The sequence below is a fragment of the Mobula hypostoma genome, chromosome 3 (genome assembly GCF_963921235.1).
Source record: "Mobula hypostoma chromosome 3, sMobHyp1.1, whole genome shotgun sequence".
NCBI lineage: Eukaryota > Metazoa > Chordata > Chondrichthyes > Myliobatiformes > Myliobatidae > Mobula > Mobula hypostoma.
Window position 1 is genome coordinate 164991652 of NC_086099.1, and position 15497 is coordinate 165007148.

Genomic DNA, 15497 nt, shown 5'->3' on the forward strand with positions numbered 1-15497 from the left:
TCAGTGGCATCAGCAGTTGGTCTGCCACCTGCCCTCAGGGGAAGGAGAGATAAGGAACAATGGAGCAGCGTCTGGAGATGTGTAATGAAGGGATGTGGGAGGAAGAGCTGTCTGGAGCGGCTCCCCCCTTTGAACCCTGAACTGTTTGAAGTGATGGACAGGCGATACCCCAGCAGGGGGATAAAAAGGGACAGGTTCGCTAAGACAGACACACACGCCACCCGAGGTAACGAGACCCTGGAAGCGGTGCGCCTCTCACGAGTGGTGAGAAGTATCGGACAACGCACAGGGTGAAAAGGTACGATCAGCGGGAACCCGGTGTGTGTCCGCCCTTGCCTGGGTGCCGGGTTCACTGCAGAGGATCGACCGCATCTGGAGGAGGGGTCACAGTCGGTGACCTCAGGTGACATCACCAAGGACCCGCCCAAAAGTTGCTTGTGAGCCATCCCGTTGGTCTGTGAGTGAAGCAGTGTTCTGAATGATCAGTTGTTCCTATTCTGTCTCTCTTCCCCCACCTTGTCCATCGCCATGGCAACGATTACTGCGAACTGAACTACAAACTGGACTGAACTTTGAGTCATTTTGAAATTGGTCATTTACCCCTAGACAACGATAGAGCTTGATTGATGCTGTTATCTTAATTCTGTGCACATGTGTGGTTATCATTGTTGAATTGTTGCATTTATTATCCTTTCGATTACTGTGTTGCTTGTTTCTTTAATAAAACTTTCTTAGTTCTAGTACTCCAGACTCCAACTGAGTGATCCATTTCTGCTGGTTTGGCAACCCAGTTACGGGGTACGTAACAGTACCTCTATGTATTGCTGCAAAAAACTATCTTGCACACATTTGATAAACTCCAACCCATCCAGTCCTTTTACAGAATGGGCTTCCCAGTCAATATGTGGAAAATTAAAATCTCCCACAATCACAACCTCTTGCTTACTACAAATTCTGCTATCTGCTTACAAATTTGCTCCTCCAATTCTCGCTCCCCATTAGGTGGTCTATAATACACCTCTATAAGCGTCACTACACCTTTCCCATTCCTCAATTCCACCCAAATAGCCTCCCTAGACGAGTCCACTAATCTATCCTGCCAGAGCACCACTGTTATATTTTCTCTGACAAGCAATGCAACACCTCCCCCTCTTGCCCCTCTGATTCTATCACACCTGAAGCAACGAAATCCAGGAATATTTAGTTGCCAATCACACCCGTCCTGCAACCATGTTTCACTAATAGCTACAACATCATATTTCCAGGTATCAATCCATGCTCTAAGCTCATCCATCTTTCTTACAATGCTCCTAGCATTAAAATAGATGCATTTAAGAAACTCTCCACCTCTTACTCTCTGTTAATCCTTAATGGAGCAAACAACTTTGTTACCTTTTTCTTCCTTCTCCCCTACATCTTCAGTCTGAGTGCACCTGATCTCTGTCCCCTGCCTATCCTCCCTCACACACTGTCTATTAGCTTTCTCTATTTGAGAACTAACCTCCTCTCTCCTAGTCTCTTCAATTTGATTCCCACTCCCCAACCATTCTAGTTTAAAGTCTCCTCAGTAGCCTTCTCAAATCTCCCTGCCTGGATACTGGTCCTCCTAGGATTCAAGTGCAACCCATCCTTTTTGTATAGGTCACATCTGCACCAAAAGAGGTCCCAATGATCCAAAAACTTGAATCCCTGCCCCCTGCTCCAATCCCTCAGCCACGCATTTATCCTCCACCTCACTGCATTCCTACTCTCACTGTCACGTGGTACAGGCAGTAATCCTCAGATTACTACCTTTGCGGTCCTTCTTCTCAACTCCCTTCCTAACTCCCTATATTCTCCTTTCCCTTTTCCTACCTATGTCATTGGTACCTATATGTACCACGACCTCTGGCTCCTCTCCCTCCCACTTCAGGATATCTTGGACGTGATCAGAAATATCCCGGACCCTGGCACCAGGGAGGCAAACTACCATCGGGGTCTCCTGACTGCGTCCACAGAATCACCTATCTGACCCCCTTATCACTACTGCCCTCCTCTTCCTTTCCCTACCCTTCTGAGCCACAGGGCCAGACTCTGTGCTGGAGGAACGGCCACTGTTGCTTCCTCCAGTTAAGCTGTTTTCCCCTCCCCCAACAGTACTCAAACAGGAGAACTTATTGTCAAGGGGCACAGCCACCGGGGTACTCTCTATTACCTGACTCTTCCCCTTCCCCCTCCTAACCGTGATCCACTTGTCTGCCTCCCGTGGCCCTGGTGTGACCACCTGCCTGTAACTCCTCTTTATCACCTCCTCACTCTCCCTGACCAGATGAAGGTCATTGCGTTGCAGCTCCAGTTCCCTAACGCGGTTCTTTAGGAGCTGCATCTCAGCGCACCTGGCGCAGATGTGGACGTCTGGGAGGCTGGGAGACTCCAGGACCTCCCACATCCGACACCGAGAACAACAAGTTGCCCTCACACTCATACTTCCTCCTCTCCTCACATAACAGGAAAAAAAATGAAAACCAAACCTTCTTTCCCTCACTCGTTTCTGCCTAAGCCCGTTGAGCTAAAGCCCTTAGTCCTTCACTCTGCTCCCGGCTCACTCCGCTGCCCGCTGTATAAGGCTGTGCTCCTTTAAAATCTTCTGCACTTCACTGCCTGACCTCACATGCCAGCACAGTCCCGCCTCTTTGAACTCTGATGAAAAAAACGAAAAATTCAAAGTGACTTCTGCCGCACTCCCGCTCTGATTCTCAGACTTCCTTCTCCAAATTAAACCCAAATCAGGATTTCTGACCTTTTAAATCTTCCGAAGGTTTTTTAACTGGATTCACTCAATGACCAAACAACTTTTCCTTTTTCCTCCTTTTATTTTTCACAAGTGTGGCAATTTGTTAGTTCCATCAACCATTAGCCATTAGCCATTAATCATTAGTCATTAGACACTAGTCAATAGTCACCAGGTGAAAAAACTGGCTACCACTCCGGACTTTGTAGACTTGTAGACAGATTCGACCTACACAGTCTCCGCTCCCTAATAGACCGTTATGTTTTCAAACCAGGTGACCCTTCCCAAAGGTTCCCGAGCTCTCCTTAAACCTCACGCCATTTCCCAGAAGCGCCTGTACACGATGATCCCCGTGACGTGAAGCTCGCCCAAAACGCAGTGACTGCAGTGCTCTTTTCCATGAAACAGTCTCTCAAGTTATTTAAAGTTCAGCATCTTACCGCAGACTCCAACGCTACTCCCGAACTGCTGCTGTGATGCTGCAGGGTCCCCCCAATGTTCCGGGCAGGAGCCGCACTCAGGTAGTGAGTTCCATCCAGTCTATCAGTGGATTCTTGCTATTACCTTTAAATCTTATTTTCTTTTGCCTCTAGGTCCCAATACTTCCTAGAAACTCTAGTTTGACTTGACAACAAATGATGAAAAGATTCACAAGGAAAAACAAATGGAAACGTAAAGAGGTAGAAAGTAGGAGCAGGTATTGACTTTGGCTCTTTGAATTTATTTTATCACTTAACATGATAATGTCTAACCCTGTGACACAACACCATATTGCCACCATCTCCACATTATATAAGATAAAGCTAATCAGAAAGTTAATATGTATTTCTTATGATCTATGAATGAATTAACATAGTAAATATTGGTCTATGAAACACAAGTTTGGGGCAATAATAATGAAAAATGGAGATGAGGTTGGTTGTTTAATGGGCATATGAGAATAGGTTGCAATGCAAATGGATTGGTTGAAAAGCATTGACACAATGGGTAGAATTGACTCAATCTATGTTTAATAGTGTTGATTCAGTCACTACCTGCTTTCTGTATATATCTAGCGACACTTTTCCCACTTGTATACCAATGTACTGCCTCTGTTTGATCAATCCTGCTGCTGGATTGGTCACTATCCGAGTATGTGTTGATAGTTGACCATGTTCTCTTTAAGGTGTGATTCTGTGAGTACCACTATATCAGGCTTTTGTTTGTTTGGTCTGTGAGATATCTTGCAACTCAGATACCAATTGCCAGATGTTTGGGTGCCTGTGTTAGGAGTAAATTTGCCATATGTGAATTTGATGCCTTCGTTAATATTGATGATTTGTCTGGGTTTCCTTCATTCTGTTTACTGTAGTCATTCTGATATAAGTGAGTGGCCGACCAACCACTGCAAAGGGTAATTAAGACTCAACAATAAAGCCAATGATCAGGAGTCAGACACCAGACAAATAGAGTAAAGGACAGTAGCTTTCCTTCCTGGTGTTAGTGAACCAGAAGGTCTTTACAGTTTTTACAGTTTACAAAAAATCCAGTGAGCAACAATTCTGTGAGTGAAAACATCTTGTTAATGAGGTTTTCGTAACAATCCAGTGGTTTCCTGGCCATTTTTATCAAGACAATTTCTTTATATAAATTTCAAGTAACTAGCTGCTATGGTAAAATTTGAATTTGTATCTCTGGATTGTTGCCAGATGGCTGGGTTAGTAACATGGCAACATTATCACTTGTTGCCATGCTAAGATCTCAAATCCCAGAAGACGTGGTTAATAAAACTCAACATAAGCTTGAAGAAGAATGCCAAACTGTTGTACACAACACTATTTTTGTCACAGCTTCAGTACTACATATGCTGAGGTACAGTGAAAAGATCATTTAGTTGTATCAGCATATCAGTACATTGAGGTAGTACAAGAAAGTACAATAAAAGAAGGCAGAACAAAGTGTTACAGCTACAGAGAAGATGCAGTGCAGGCAGACAATAAGGTGCAAGGCCAGATTAAGGTTTGATTGTGAGTTCAAGAATCCATTTTATTGTACTAGGGTATTGTTCAATAATCTTATAACAGCAGATAGACACTGTCCTTAAGCCTGGTAGTACGTGCTTTTAGACTTTCGTATCTGATGGGAGTGCATAAAGTGAAGAGGGAGTTAACTAGTGTAAACAGGAGGGTCTTATTTCCTTGAGTAGAAGCATCAAAAACAGGGTAATAGCAGATTTTTTTTCAGCTGGAGAATTTTAGGCTTTGAAAACAAACTCTCACCATATTTAATAAGCATTTGGAAGCGCACTTAGAGAGCCGTTAACTGCACAAACAAGAATCTCATACAAGAAACAGGCTTAGATTGGGTGGAAATTTTTTGAACAACACATAACACAATGGACTAAATAGTGTCCTGCATCATAAATTTCTATGACATCTCATCTTCCAGTTTGACATATTACAATCTGACGGACTCAGTATCAAGTTTAATAATTTCAGACAATTATTCATTTTGGTCTTAAATCTCACATCTCTGCCATTTGTTTTATTTTTCTCAGTCTTAATGTAATATTTCAGATTTCATTTACCTCCTACTTACTTCATATTTCACAAGGAAATAAGCTGTTCTGCCCATCAACTATCTGGCTCTTAGAGCAATCCGATCAGTCCCATTTTCCTATCTATTTCTCTGCAAATGATTGTCATGCTCTGACTTTCCACTGGTTCTCCCAACAGCCACCCCTGGCAAGATTAATTTACAGTAGCCAATTAATCAATCCAACAGCATGTCCTCAAATGTGCAAAGGAACTTCAGAACCCTGGGGAAACTCAAAGGCACCAGGAGAACACACAACCTCCATACAAATTGCACCAAGGTCAAAATCAGACCCAAATCACTGGTGATATGAGGCAGCAGCTCTTCTCACTTCACTGCACTACTTTAATATCACTTTTGTTCCTGTGAAATTCTGTAACCAAGAAAAGAGTAACAGTGGTAAAGATTGGGAACAGGTTCAATCTCCTACAAGCATTATAGTTGCATGTTTCCATCTGCTATTTTGGCAGGAGTTTTGTTTAAAATTCTTTGTTATTCTGTATAAATACATCTGTGCTCTTCAAATTCTAGCTACTTGCACATTCCTGATTATAATCACAGCAGTTCTGATGCTATGCTTTCAGCTGTCAATCCCTGAATCTCTGAAATATCCCCCCAGAGTGTCTCAGTCTCTCTTAATTCCCTTAAAAACCCTCTTTACAACCTACCTCACTGAACAAGTTTTTGGTCATCCACACTAATTTGTGGCCATCAGAAGTCTTGGGATGTTTTACTTTGTCAAAGGCTGAACGAGTTGTTGCTGTTTTGTCTTTACTCTAAAAGACCACCATGGTGAACTTGCTGTAGACTATATCCATTGTTCTTTCTACACACAAACTAGCATTCAGGGCAGGTGATGTGAACCCCAAAACAACGAGAATACTCCTAAATATGACAATTTGGTCAATTTTAAAATGGACAGAATTGAGAGAGTGGACACCAATTTGTTCAGTCACTTGACAGTGTTCAATCCATCTTTTCTATTCATTGACTTTATGTGAATCTCACTTTTTGATGAGAATGAAAAAAAAAATGAATGTAAACCAAAATGTATTGTTAAGTACACATAAGGCAGCTGTTAGATCATCTCTGGACTAAAGAGCTGGCAGTAAACTACATATTTTGATTCCTGTGCTATTGCTGCAGCCCTACCATGGAGTGCTGCTATAAATTATAAATCTATATTGTTGACTATTGGCCCAATGTTAATCTAAGATGTTCAAGTTAGCAGCTGAATTGAAACGGCTGCTTCAGTATTCTACTTGCCTTGCTACAATTCAAATTAACATATCCTTCATGAATGGTGGCAGTTGTCAGTTTCATTGCACCCAGAAGTGCTCATGATTGAATGGTCACTTATGTGTTTTTTGTCCAGACCATTTTTATGTGGTGACTAAAGTAACTGAGACAATGTACAATAATCTAGTATTACTGCTTACTATATTGATAATTTTGATCTGAGTCTTAGTATTCCCGATGAACTTGTTGTTAGGAGACCACAAATGAAGTACCACCATTTTATTTTCAATAAATGGTGTTATTTCTTTCAAGATAAAATCATTTCACTTATACTAAAGTGATAATGTAAATGAGTTACAGAACTTTATTCTCCAAGGTTGTGGAATATTGGCATTTTAATGTTAAAATTCAATACAGTGGATTCTGGTTAAATTGGGCCATCAGTTGATTAGGCAGGCATTTCCTTGGGATAACTCTTAAAGAACAAAAACAAATTTTAAAAAATAGCCTTGATTTACTTTGTTTATTTGGGACACTATGCTGCTTAATTCAGGCAGGAGACGATTACTGAATATTTTCTAACTAGCATCAGTGGCTTTTGGCTGTTTGACAGTACACCGCACTTAGAGCAAATAGTTTTTAAATAGTGTCACATGCGTGTTTATGTTCAAAAAGTAGCGATTTTCGTCATTGATGGTTGGCAAGTAATAAAGAGTAATATAATTCAGAACTGTTTTACTCACTGCGGTTTCAGATATTCAGGCTTGGAGATGCCAGAAATGGCCGGGAGTGAAAGTGAAATAATTTTACTACTTCGACAAGATAAGAAATACAAAGAATTTGAAGGCATCAATAATCATCTTGAATGTTACAATGAAATGATTTAGAGGATGCAATCATCAAAAGCACTGTTTAAATGAGGTCCACTATCTGCACTAGCTTTTGTTCATTTAGTCAATCAAAAGAATACGTCAGCGTACACTGAATGAATTCCTCCATCAAGAACTACTAGGAAACTAATGCACAGTTTTATCATAATGTAGTAGTTTTGGTAGTGTTCTAATTTATTAATGATTTCATGTAAATATACAACTTGCTTCTCAGTTAAACGGTAGCTTGTCTTTTTTTATATACCTTTTTAACTATTTCCATGAAAATTCGGCTAATTGGGGCATCTGCTTAATTGGACCAAAATGTACTGGTCCCAATGTGTCTCAGTTAACTGGAATCCACTGTATTTGAGAGTTAGCTGCTAATGGCAAGAAAAATAGCTCACATCATAACTTCCTTCTTTTTATTTCTGCCTTCATTTGAATTATTTCACATGAAAAGTAGATGAATACCTAAGGATAATAACTTCTGGTATATTATACAGCACCTTAGAGCTACTTCTTTTAATGACACAAAAATTCCTGTCAATCATTTATTTAGACTTGTCATTACTCCGTCCCATTTCTCTCAGCCTGTCTTTCTAATTGTACAATGGAAACCGATGTCATATTAATACAGTACATCTAGAATATGAATGACCAGGCCAAGTATCTGTTTCTCTCCTAAACAAATCAGTGAAGAATTCTAGAATATTCAATACAGGACCTGAACAAAGATGAGTTAAACTGATGAACCAATTGTTAGGTAAGACTCAAAGAGAAATAGGAATTAAGAGAATAGCACTGAAGAAAATAATTCTTTGCGAAATGTTAATCCCTATTAAAACCTGATAGATTAAAATTCCTACTTCTTAAAACTGTCAGTGCCCCTCCACAAACCAAAATTAGGTATCAGAACTTCACACTATTCATCCATTGGAACAAAAAGCCAACATCCAGGTTGTATATTGGTAAAGCTAACAGTGGAGCAGCATATGTCTATCAAGATTGGAATTCCCATTTTTAATAACATACCTGTTTTTAGTTACATATATTTTCTTCTGACATGCAAGGAGGCCATTTGGCCTGTTGCCTATTGCAACTCGGAGTAATTCCATTCCCCCACTGATACTGGACAACAAACTTTTTCAGAAGTGTTGCTTCCCCAGAACTTTGTTTATGATAGACAGCTTGCAGCTGAACACATATATAATTTCAGACTAGTTGTATCATGTAGGAATTTGGAGAAACAAGAAATTAATTTTTATTGAATATGATGTATTTAATTGCATGATGGTGCCAATGCTTTGCAATAGTTCAACTAAGCTAAAAGTGTTTAGTAGGTGATTTTCATTTGTACTCAGTGTCTGAGGCTTGTCGCTTAAATGTCCAAAAATAATCAGACAGCTCTGATAGATTCCAGTTGCCCTGATAGAATTTCTCCATGACCTCAATATCCTGGTGAAATCTTTCACTATTCTTGTCACTGATAGCACCAAGATTTGCATGGAAGAAGTCTAAATGGGAATGCAGAAAATTAATCTTTGTGACATGTTGCATTTCATGGTTTTGTATGCTTGAAGTATGTTGTCAACCAGCTCCATGTAGTTTGGTGCTGTGCAACATCCTTGAATGCCTTTCATCTGATTTTCTCTGGTCCCAGAAGGTCTCGAATTGCCTGTGATTAATGACCTGTTTGATTTGTGGACTAACAAAAATGCCTTCTTTAATCTTGGCATCAGGTATTCTGACTTGAACTATGAATTGAAATAACAAATACAGGCAATTTCAGAACAATGGTGTGTAATAAGGATTTTTGTGATCAACAGCACAAAATCTTTGTTGTCCAGTGTAATTATTCCTGTAACCTGTTGCCCTCATGTTCTAATGAACATCTTCAGGATCTAATTACTTGCTGACAATTTGTTTGTAGGTTAAATGGGAACTGTTAATGCAATGAAGGAGGAACCAATGAACCCAGGGGATATCCACCTGGTCACAGGCAGACTGGAGCATACGAACTTCACACAGCACCCAAGTGCAGCATTGAACACAGGTTGCCAGAGTTGAGAAGCAGAATTGCTGTGAGCTGAACCAGCATGCAGCTGTTAACAAAATCTCTGTTCCTGTGAAATCAGGTAACCAGGCAAATAACAATTATCCTGGTAGAATTTTGGAACAGCTTCAATTTCCTGCAAGGCTGACAGGACAACAACTCTTAACCATGTTATTCGAGCTTTTTATCAATTTGAGACATAACAGTGTACAAAATCTGAAGACTAATTGGTCCAAGTACTCTTCCTTCTCCCATCTTAGTCTGCAATTGTGGAAGTAACAGGATTGAAACATGTATGAAACATACTTTCTGAGAATATAACATTTGTGATTGTACTTATTGTTGGTGCTGCAGGATAATAGTGGAATTAACAACAGAAGAGATAATGAACCTTGTTCAGAAATCTGTCAGGGAGTAAGTCCTACTCAACATGATGATGGAATACATCTGAATTAGAAACATCAATGCTGACAACTCCAAGTAAAAAATAAAATCTCTTGTGTTTGGATATCATTGTACATTGTGGCTTGTATTAGAATACTTTCTTAGAGAACCACAGTTCCAATTTCATTAAGACAAATATCTTGAATTTTTGTTCTGTCATTAAAATTTTAAAATGTCTGTGGAACCTGGATGACACACTTGAAAGAATATGAGGATCTGTAAAACTGCAAATCCATAGTGGTTATAGACCTTCCCATCCAATCAGAACTCTCCTTTTAAAATGAATCTACGGTTTATTTTGAAATTCCAATATCCAACATGGAACAGATCAGGAAAGCATGTTTTGTCTTCTTTGTTGTCTCAATAATGTGCTGTTGCTCTGGTTGGTTTCAATGTCTCCGGGCAAGGGAAGTGGAAAATATTAACTAGGCTTCTAGTTTTGCAATGATATTTAATACACCTGCTGGATATTCAGTGAAGCTAGGTTATAGCACAGATGGGGTGCCTCTCTAATTTCTCAGAAATCAAATAGTTTGCTGACATTCCAGTTCATACATGGGGAATTTCATGATTGAAATATAAAGAATGTTAGTTACTATTAAATGTATTGCTGCATGACTGACTGATCTTGATTGTGGAGGGTAAAATTGGAAAATTGCATTTAGAGGGTTTGCCATTGCTATTTTAGACCTATTTAAGTGAACTTATATTGATATTTTAACTGTATAATCTAGCTCTTGCATACCATTTGGTTACATTTTTAAAATTCACAAGTTGTGACAAGAACAGAAATCAATTTAATTTAATTAGATGACAAGCCAATGACATAATTTGCATAAATTACATTAGCACATTGAATCTTCACCATAATACTAAATCTGGTTTATTTGAAGTAATCACAAGAATGATTTAAGAATCTCACAGATTATTAAGTCATTCTTTCATTCAAATTCAATTATATCTCATTTATTATATATGACATAACTAAAGGAGAACAGGGTAATGCCTGGCTAATAATTTTAGTCACTATGGAAATATAATACAGTGGATTCCAGTAAATTGGGGCACACCGAGACCAGAACATTTTAGCCCAATTAAACGGTTCCCCAATTAGCCTAAGTTTCATGGAAATAGTTAAGAAGGAATAAAATTGACAAACCACTGTTTAACTGAGTAGCAAATTATATATTTAAATGAAATACAGAACAAATTAGAAGACTACCAATACAACAGTGCTATAAAACTGTACATTCGTTCCTAATAGCTATCGACAGAAGAATTCATCCCGTGTTATCCCATGTTCTTGTGATTGACTGTAAATGAACAAAATCAGTGAAGACACCTAGTTCAGATTATGGACTGTCTTCATACAATGCTTTTATCAAATGCATCCTCCAAATCTTCATTTTCATTGTAACGTTCAATGAAATGAACCTTCAAATTCTTCATTGAAAAAGTGAACTTGTTTCATCTTCACTACTGGCTGTTTCTGACGTCTCCAATCCTGAATGCAAGAAACTGCAGTGAGCAAAACTCTTACTGCTCATTTCTTGCCAATTATCAGTGACAAAAAATCACTGCTTTTTGAACACAAACAATGCAGCGCTACGTAAAAACTGTTCGCTTTAAGCATGGTGTAGTATCTAACGGCCACATAAATATATGTGACTGACATTAATTAGAAAATTCAGCAACATTCTCCTGTCCTAATTAAGCGACATAGTGTCCCAAATAAACAAAGTGAATTCCAGCTATTTTTTTGATTAGATTTTGTCCCAGATAAGTAGCTACCCTGATTAACCAATGGCCCAATTAACCAGAATCCACTGTATTTAAGTCTCAACTATTACATACCTGTATATCAAGTCTTAATAAGAGTGCATAAAAATGTAGCAAAATATTAAGAACACTTGCCCCATTTATTGCTTAACACAAAGATTATGTCCCTTATAAAGAATAATAGTATTTCCAGTTATGTTAAGTTTTAGCAAATGCTATCATATTAGAACAAAACAAAAAGATTCCAGAGGTCAGACTTCATCCACCTGCTTGTTGGTAACATATAACTATGAAATAACTATATAACTATCACTTTCTTTTTCTTAACACAAATTCTGCAAAGGACTAATAAGGTAACTGTATTAATCAAAATGTTAAAGTTCAGGCATACATACTGTATTAATCCTTAAAATAATTTCTATCAATCTAACAGAATGCCAATTATATCTGCAGAGTCAGAAATGTAACAATAATTTTATTTTGGTGGTGTCTGTTCACAAAAAATTCTAATCTCATCTGCCAGGCCCAGACAGTGAAGGATGCGTTTCTTTTCAGAGGCGTCAGTGAGCTTTTGCCCTACTAGTTTTTGGGCAAACAGGTTGAGGTCTTTCATAAATAGTCCAACGTGATTATTAGGCACTTTTGGAATATGATCCAAATTGTCTGATTTAAATTGAAAATAGATACGTTTTCCACGTTTTAATCCTGGTCCTCTTTCTTCAATCCAGATTACTGGTCTAAAAAAATTAATAAAAAGCAGACACTTGGTAAGATATTGTAAATTGAAATTTCATATCACATTACTTGTTGATACATCAGTAGAACTGATACTGTTACAACCTACTGTTTCAGAATGATATGCCAATCACCCTGTCTCTTGTAACATCAGAGACAGTGGGAAAGCAAACAAAAAGTCACAGTTAAAGTCTCTAGGAAAACGTCTCTAAAACAAACTATTTTTGTCATCATTACAATTATTTGTGTAGAATGAATTGACAAACGTTCAGTTCTGATGTACAGTAACAAAGATGTCCTAATGGAAAGATTCTTATATAATGGAAAGGGATAAATCCTCTTATACTTAAAAATTGGATCCACTCAATTTATTTCAATGGAGTAATTTTCACATAAAAGCAAACTTTGCCTGTTTTTAAGTGTGCTCATTTCTAGCAGAAGCCCTGCCAATCAGGGAATTGGATCAGAGACATAGTGGCGTCAATTACTCTACTGCAGGTTTCATTTGCTTGTCATATTTCCTGCATGTATTGATGTTATCAAAATGCACAGCTCAGTTTAATTATTTAACTACAGAAATTGGATCAAAAGTTGTGAACACTGCTTTCTTTATCACCATACAATTAAATGTTTATAAATATGAAAATAGGAATTGTGTGTGGTTTAAAGTACAGTGGATTCTGGTTAATTGAGACAGCCACTTATTTAGAACAACTCTTAAAGAACAAAAACTATTTGAGAAAAAAAACTGGGATTTGTATTCTTTATTGAGACACTATGCCATTCAATTGGGACAGCAGACTGTTGCTGAATACTTGCTAACTTGCGCCAGTCGTGTGCACTTGTGTGGCCGTTGGACACTACACTGTGCTAAGAGTGAACAGTTTTGAAATAGCATCAGTTGTGTGTGTTCAAATAAAACAGTGAACTTGTCACTGATCATTGTGGAGAAATAAGCAGTAAGACAATTCAGAACTGATTTGCTCACTGTGGTTTCAAACATTCAGGCTTGGAGATGCCAGAAAAGTACAGGGGTGAAAATGAAATTATTTCACTACTTCAATAAGTTAGGATCTACAAAGAATTTGAAGGTATCAACAGTCGCATTGAATGTTACAATGATAATGAAGATTTAGAGGATGCAATCATCAAAAAAAATGTGTGAAGGCAGTCCATAATCTGCACTTGGTGTCTGCACTAATTTTGTTCATTTACAGTCAATCAAAACGACATGGGAGCATACACTGGTTGAATTTCTCTGTCAGTAACTATTAGGAACTAATGTAGTTTTATAGTACTGTAGCAGTATTGGTAGTGTTTCAATTTGTTGTACATTTCATTTAAACAGTTTGTTTTTTTAATACCTTTTTAACTATTTCCATGAAACTTCAGCCAACTGGACCATTTGCTTAATTGGCCAAAATTTACTGGTCCCAAAGTTTCTCAATTAACTGGAATACACTGTATTCCCTTCCCCTTCATATTGTTCTTCTGTGAAAAAAATCTTTCCATGATTTTTTTCTATTAGAAAATAAATTTGTGTCAGCTAATAAACTCTTCAACCTGTGAGCAGTTTCCAGCAAACCACTCTGCCATTACTCTTACCATCCCTCTTATTCCTGCATCTCATTGCCACCACTTCCCCATCTCCATATCTAACCCACTCACACAATCTATCTGGTCTAGCAAGCTGCTGCCGCCAGTGAAGCACATGGAGGGAGGTTTTAAATGGGCCATAATTTCAATCCACCGTAATTATTTTCTCAATGTCCCAATTTTGTGACTTTATGTGTTTTCTGATTTGGTATTATTGTCATATGTACAGTGCCTATAAAAATTATACATCCCCTTGGAAGTTTTTGTGTTTTATTGTTTTACAACAATGAATCACAGTGGATTTAATTTGGCTTTTTTGACAGTGATCAACAGAAAAAGATTTATTCTTGTCAAAGTGAAAAAAGTGAAAACTGATCTCTATAAATTGATCTAAATTAATTACAAATATAAAACACAAAATAATTAATTGCATAAGTATCCACCCCTCTTTAAAATGACACACCAAATCATCACCATCATTGGTGTAGCCAATTAGTTTTAGAAGTCACATCATTAGTTAAATGGAGATCACCTGTATGTAGTCAAGGTGTTTCAATTTATTGTGGTAAAAATACACCTGTATCTGGAAGATCCAACTGCTGGTGAGTCAGTTTTATGGTAAAAACTACACCAGGAAGACAAAGGAACACTCCAAGCAAGTCTGTGAAAAGGTTATTGAAAAGCACAAGCCAGGAGATGGATACAAGAAAATTTCCAAGTCACTGAATATCCCTTGGAGTACAATTAAGTCAATCATCAAAAAATGGAAAGAATATAGCACAGCTGTAATTCTGTCTAGACCAGAGCAAGCCATCCTCAAAAACTGAGTGACTGTTCAAGAAGGGGACTAATGAGGAAGGCCACCAAGAGACCTACTGAAGCACCTTCAATAACTCCAAAAGACTGAGGTTTGGTAAAATACTGAAAGGCTTTTATTCGCTGTACAATACGACCTCCACGGTTAGTGTCTGCCCCCGGACTGAGGGGGAGGGGCAAGGTGAAACACCTTTATACAGGACTCTGTGGGAGGAGCCACAGGGCAGTCAGCAGAGGGGCATGTCCAGACAGTTAACCCAGTTACAACATATATATATGGTTTACCACACCTATGACAACTCGGGAGGAGTGACAAGCTTCAGTGGCTGAGATGGGAGAGACTGTGCATACAACAACTATTGCCCAGGTGCTTCACCAGTTGCAGCTTTATGGGAGACTGGCATAAAGAGAAAGAGAAAAAAAACTTACATGAAATCTCAGCTAGAGTTTGGCAGAAGGCATGTTGGAGACTCTTAAGTCAGCTAGAAGAAGGTTCTATGGTCTGATAAAACCAAAGTTGAGACTAAACACTATGTTTGGCATAAGCCAACCACTGCACATCGTTAAACACACACCATTCCTACTGTGAAGCACGATGGTGGCTGCATCATGCTGTGGG

At 38.5% G+C, this 15497-nt stretch overlaps 1 protein-coding gene across 5 annotated transcripts in view; it reads right to left on the reverse strand.

Annotated features, from left to right (window-relative positions):
- Positions 1-10740: 10740 nt before the first annotated feature.
- blvra (biliverdin reductase A) overlaps positions 10741-15497 on the reverse strand; it is a 58013-nt gene continuing 53256 nt past the window's right edge. For all 5 annotated transcript variants that reach the window (XM_063044036.1, XM_063044034.1, XM_063044035.1 and 2 more), the window contains one exon: positions 10741-12468. In XM_063044036.1, the coding sequence (XP_062900106.1) occupies positions 12207-12468 (262 nt within the window). In that variant the 3' untranslated portion in view covers positions 10741-12206. The remainder of the gene's footprint in view (positions 12469-15497) is intronic.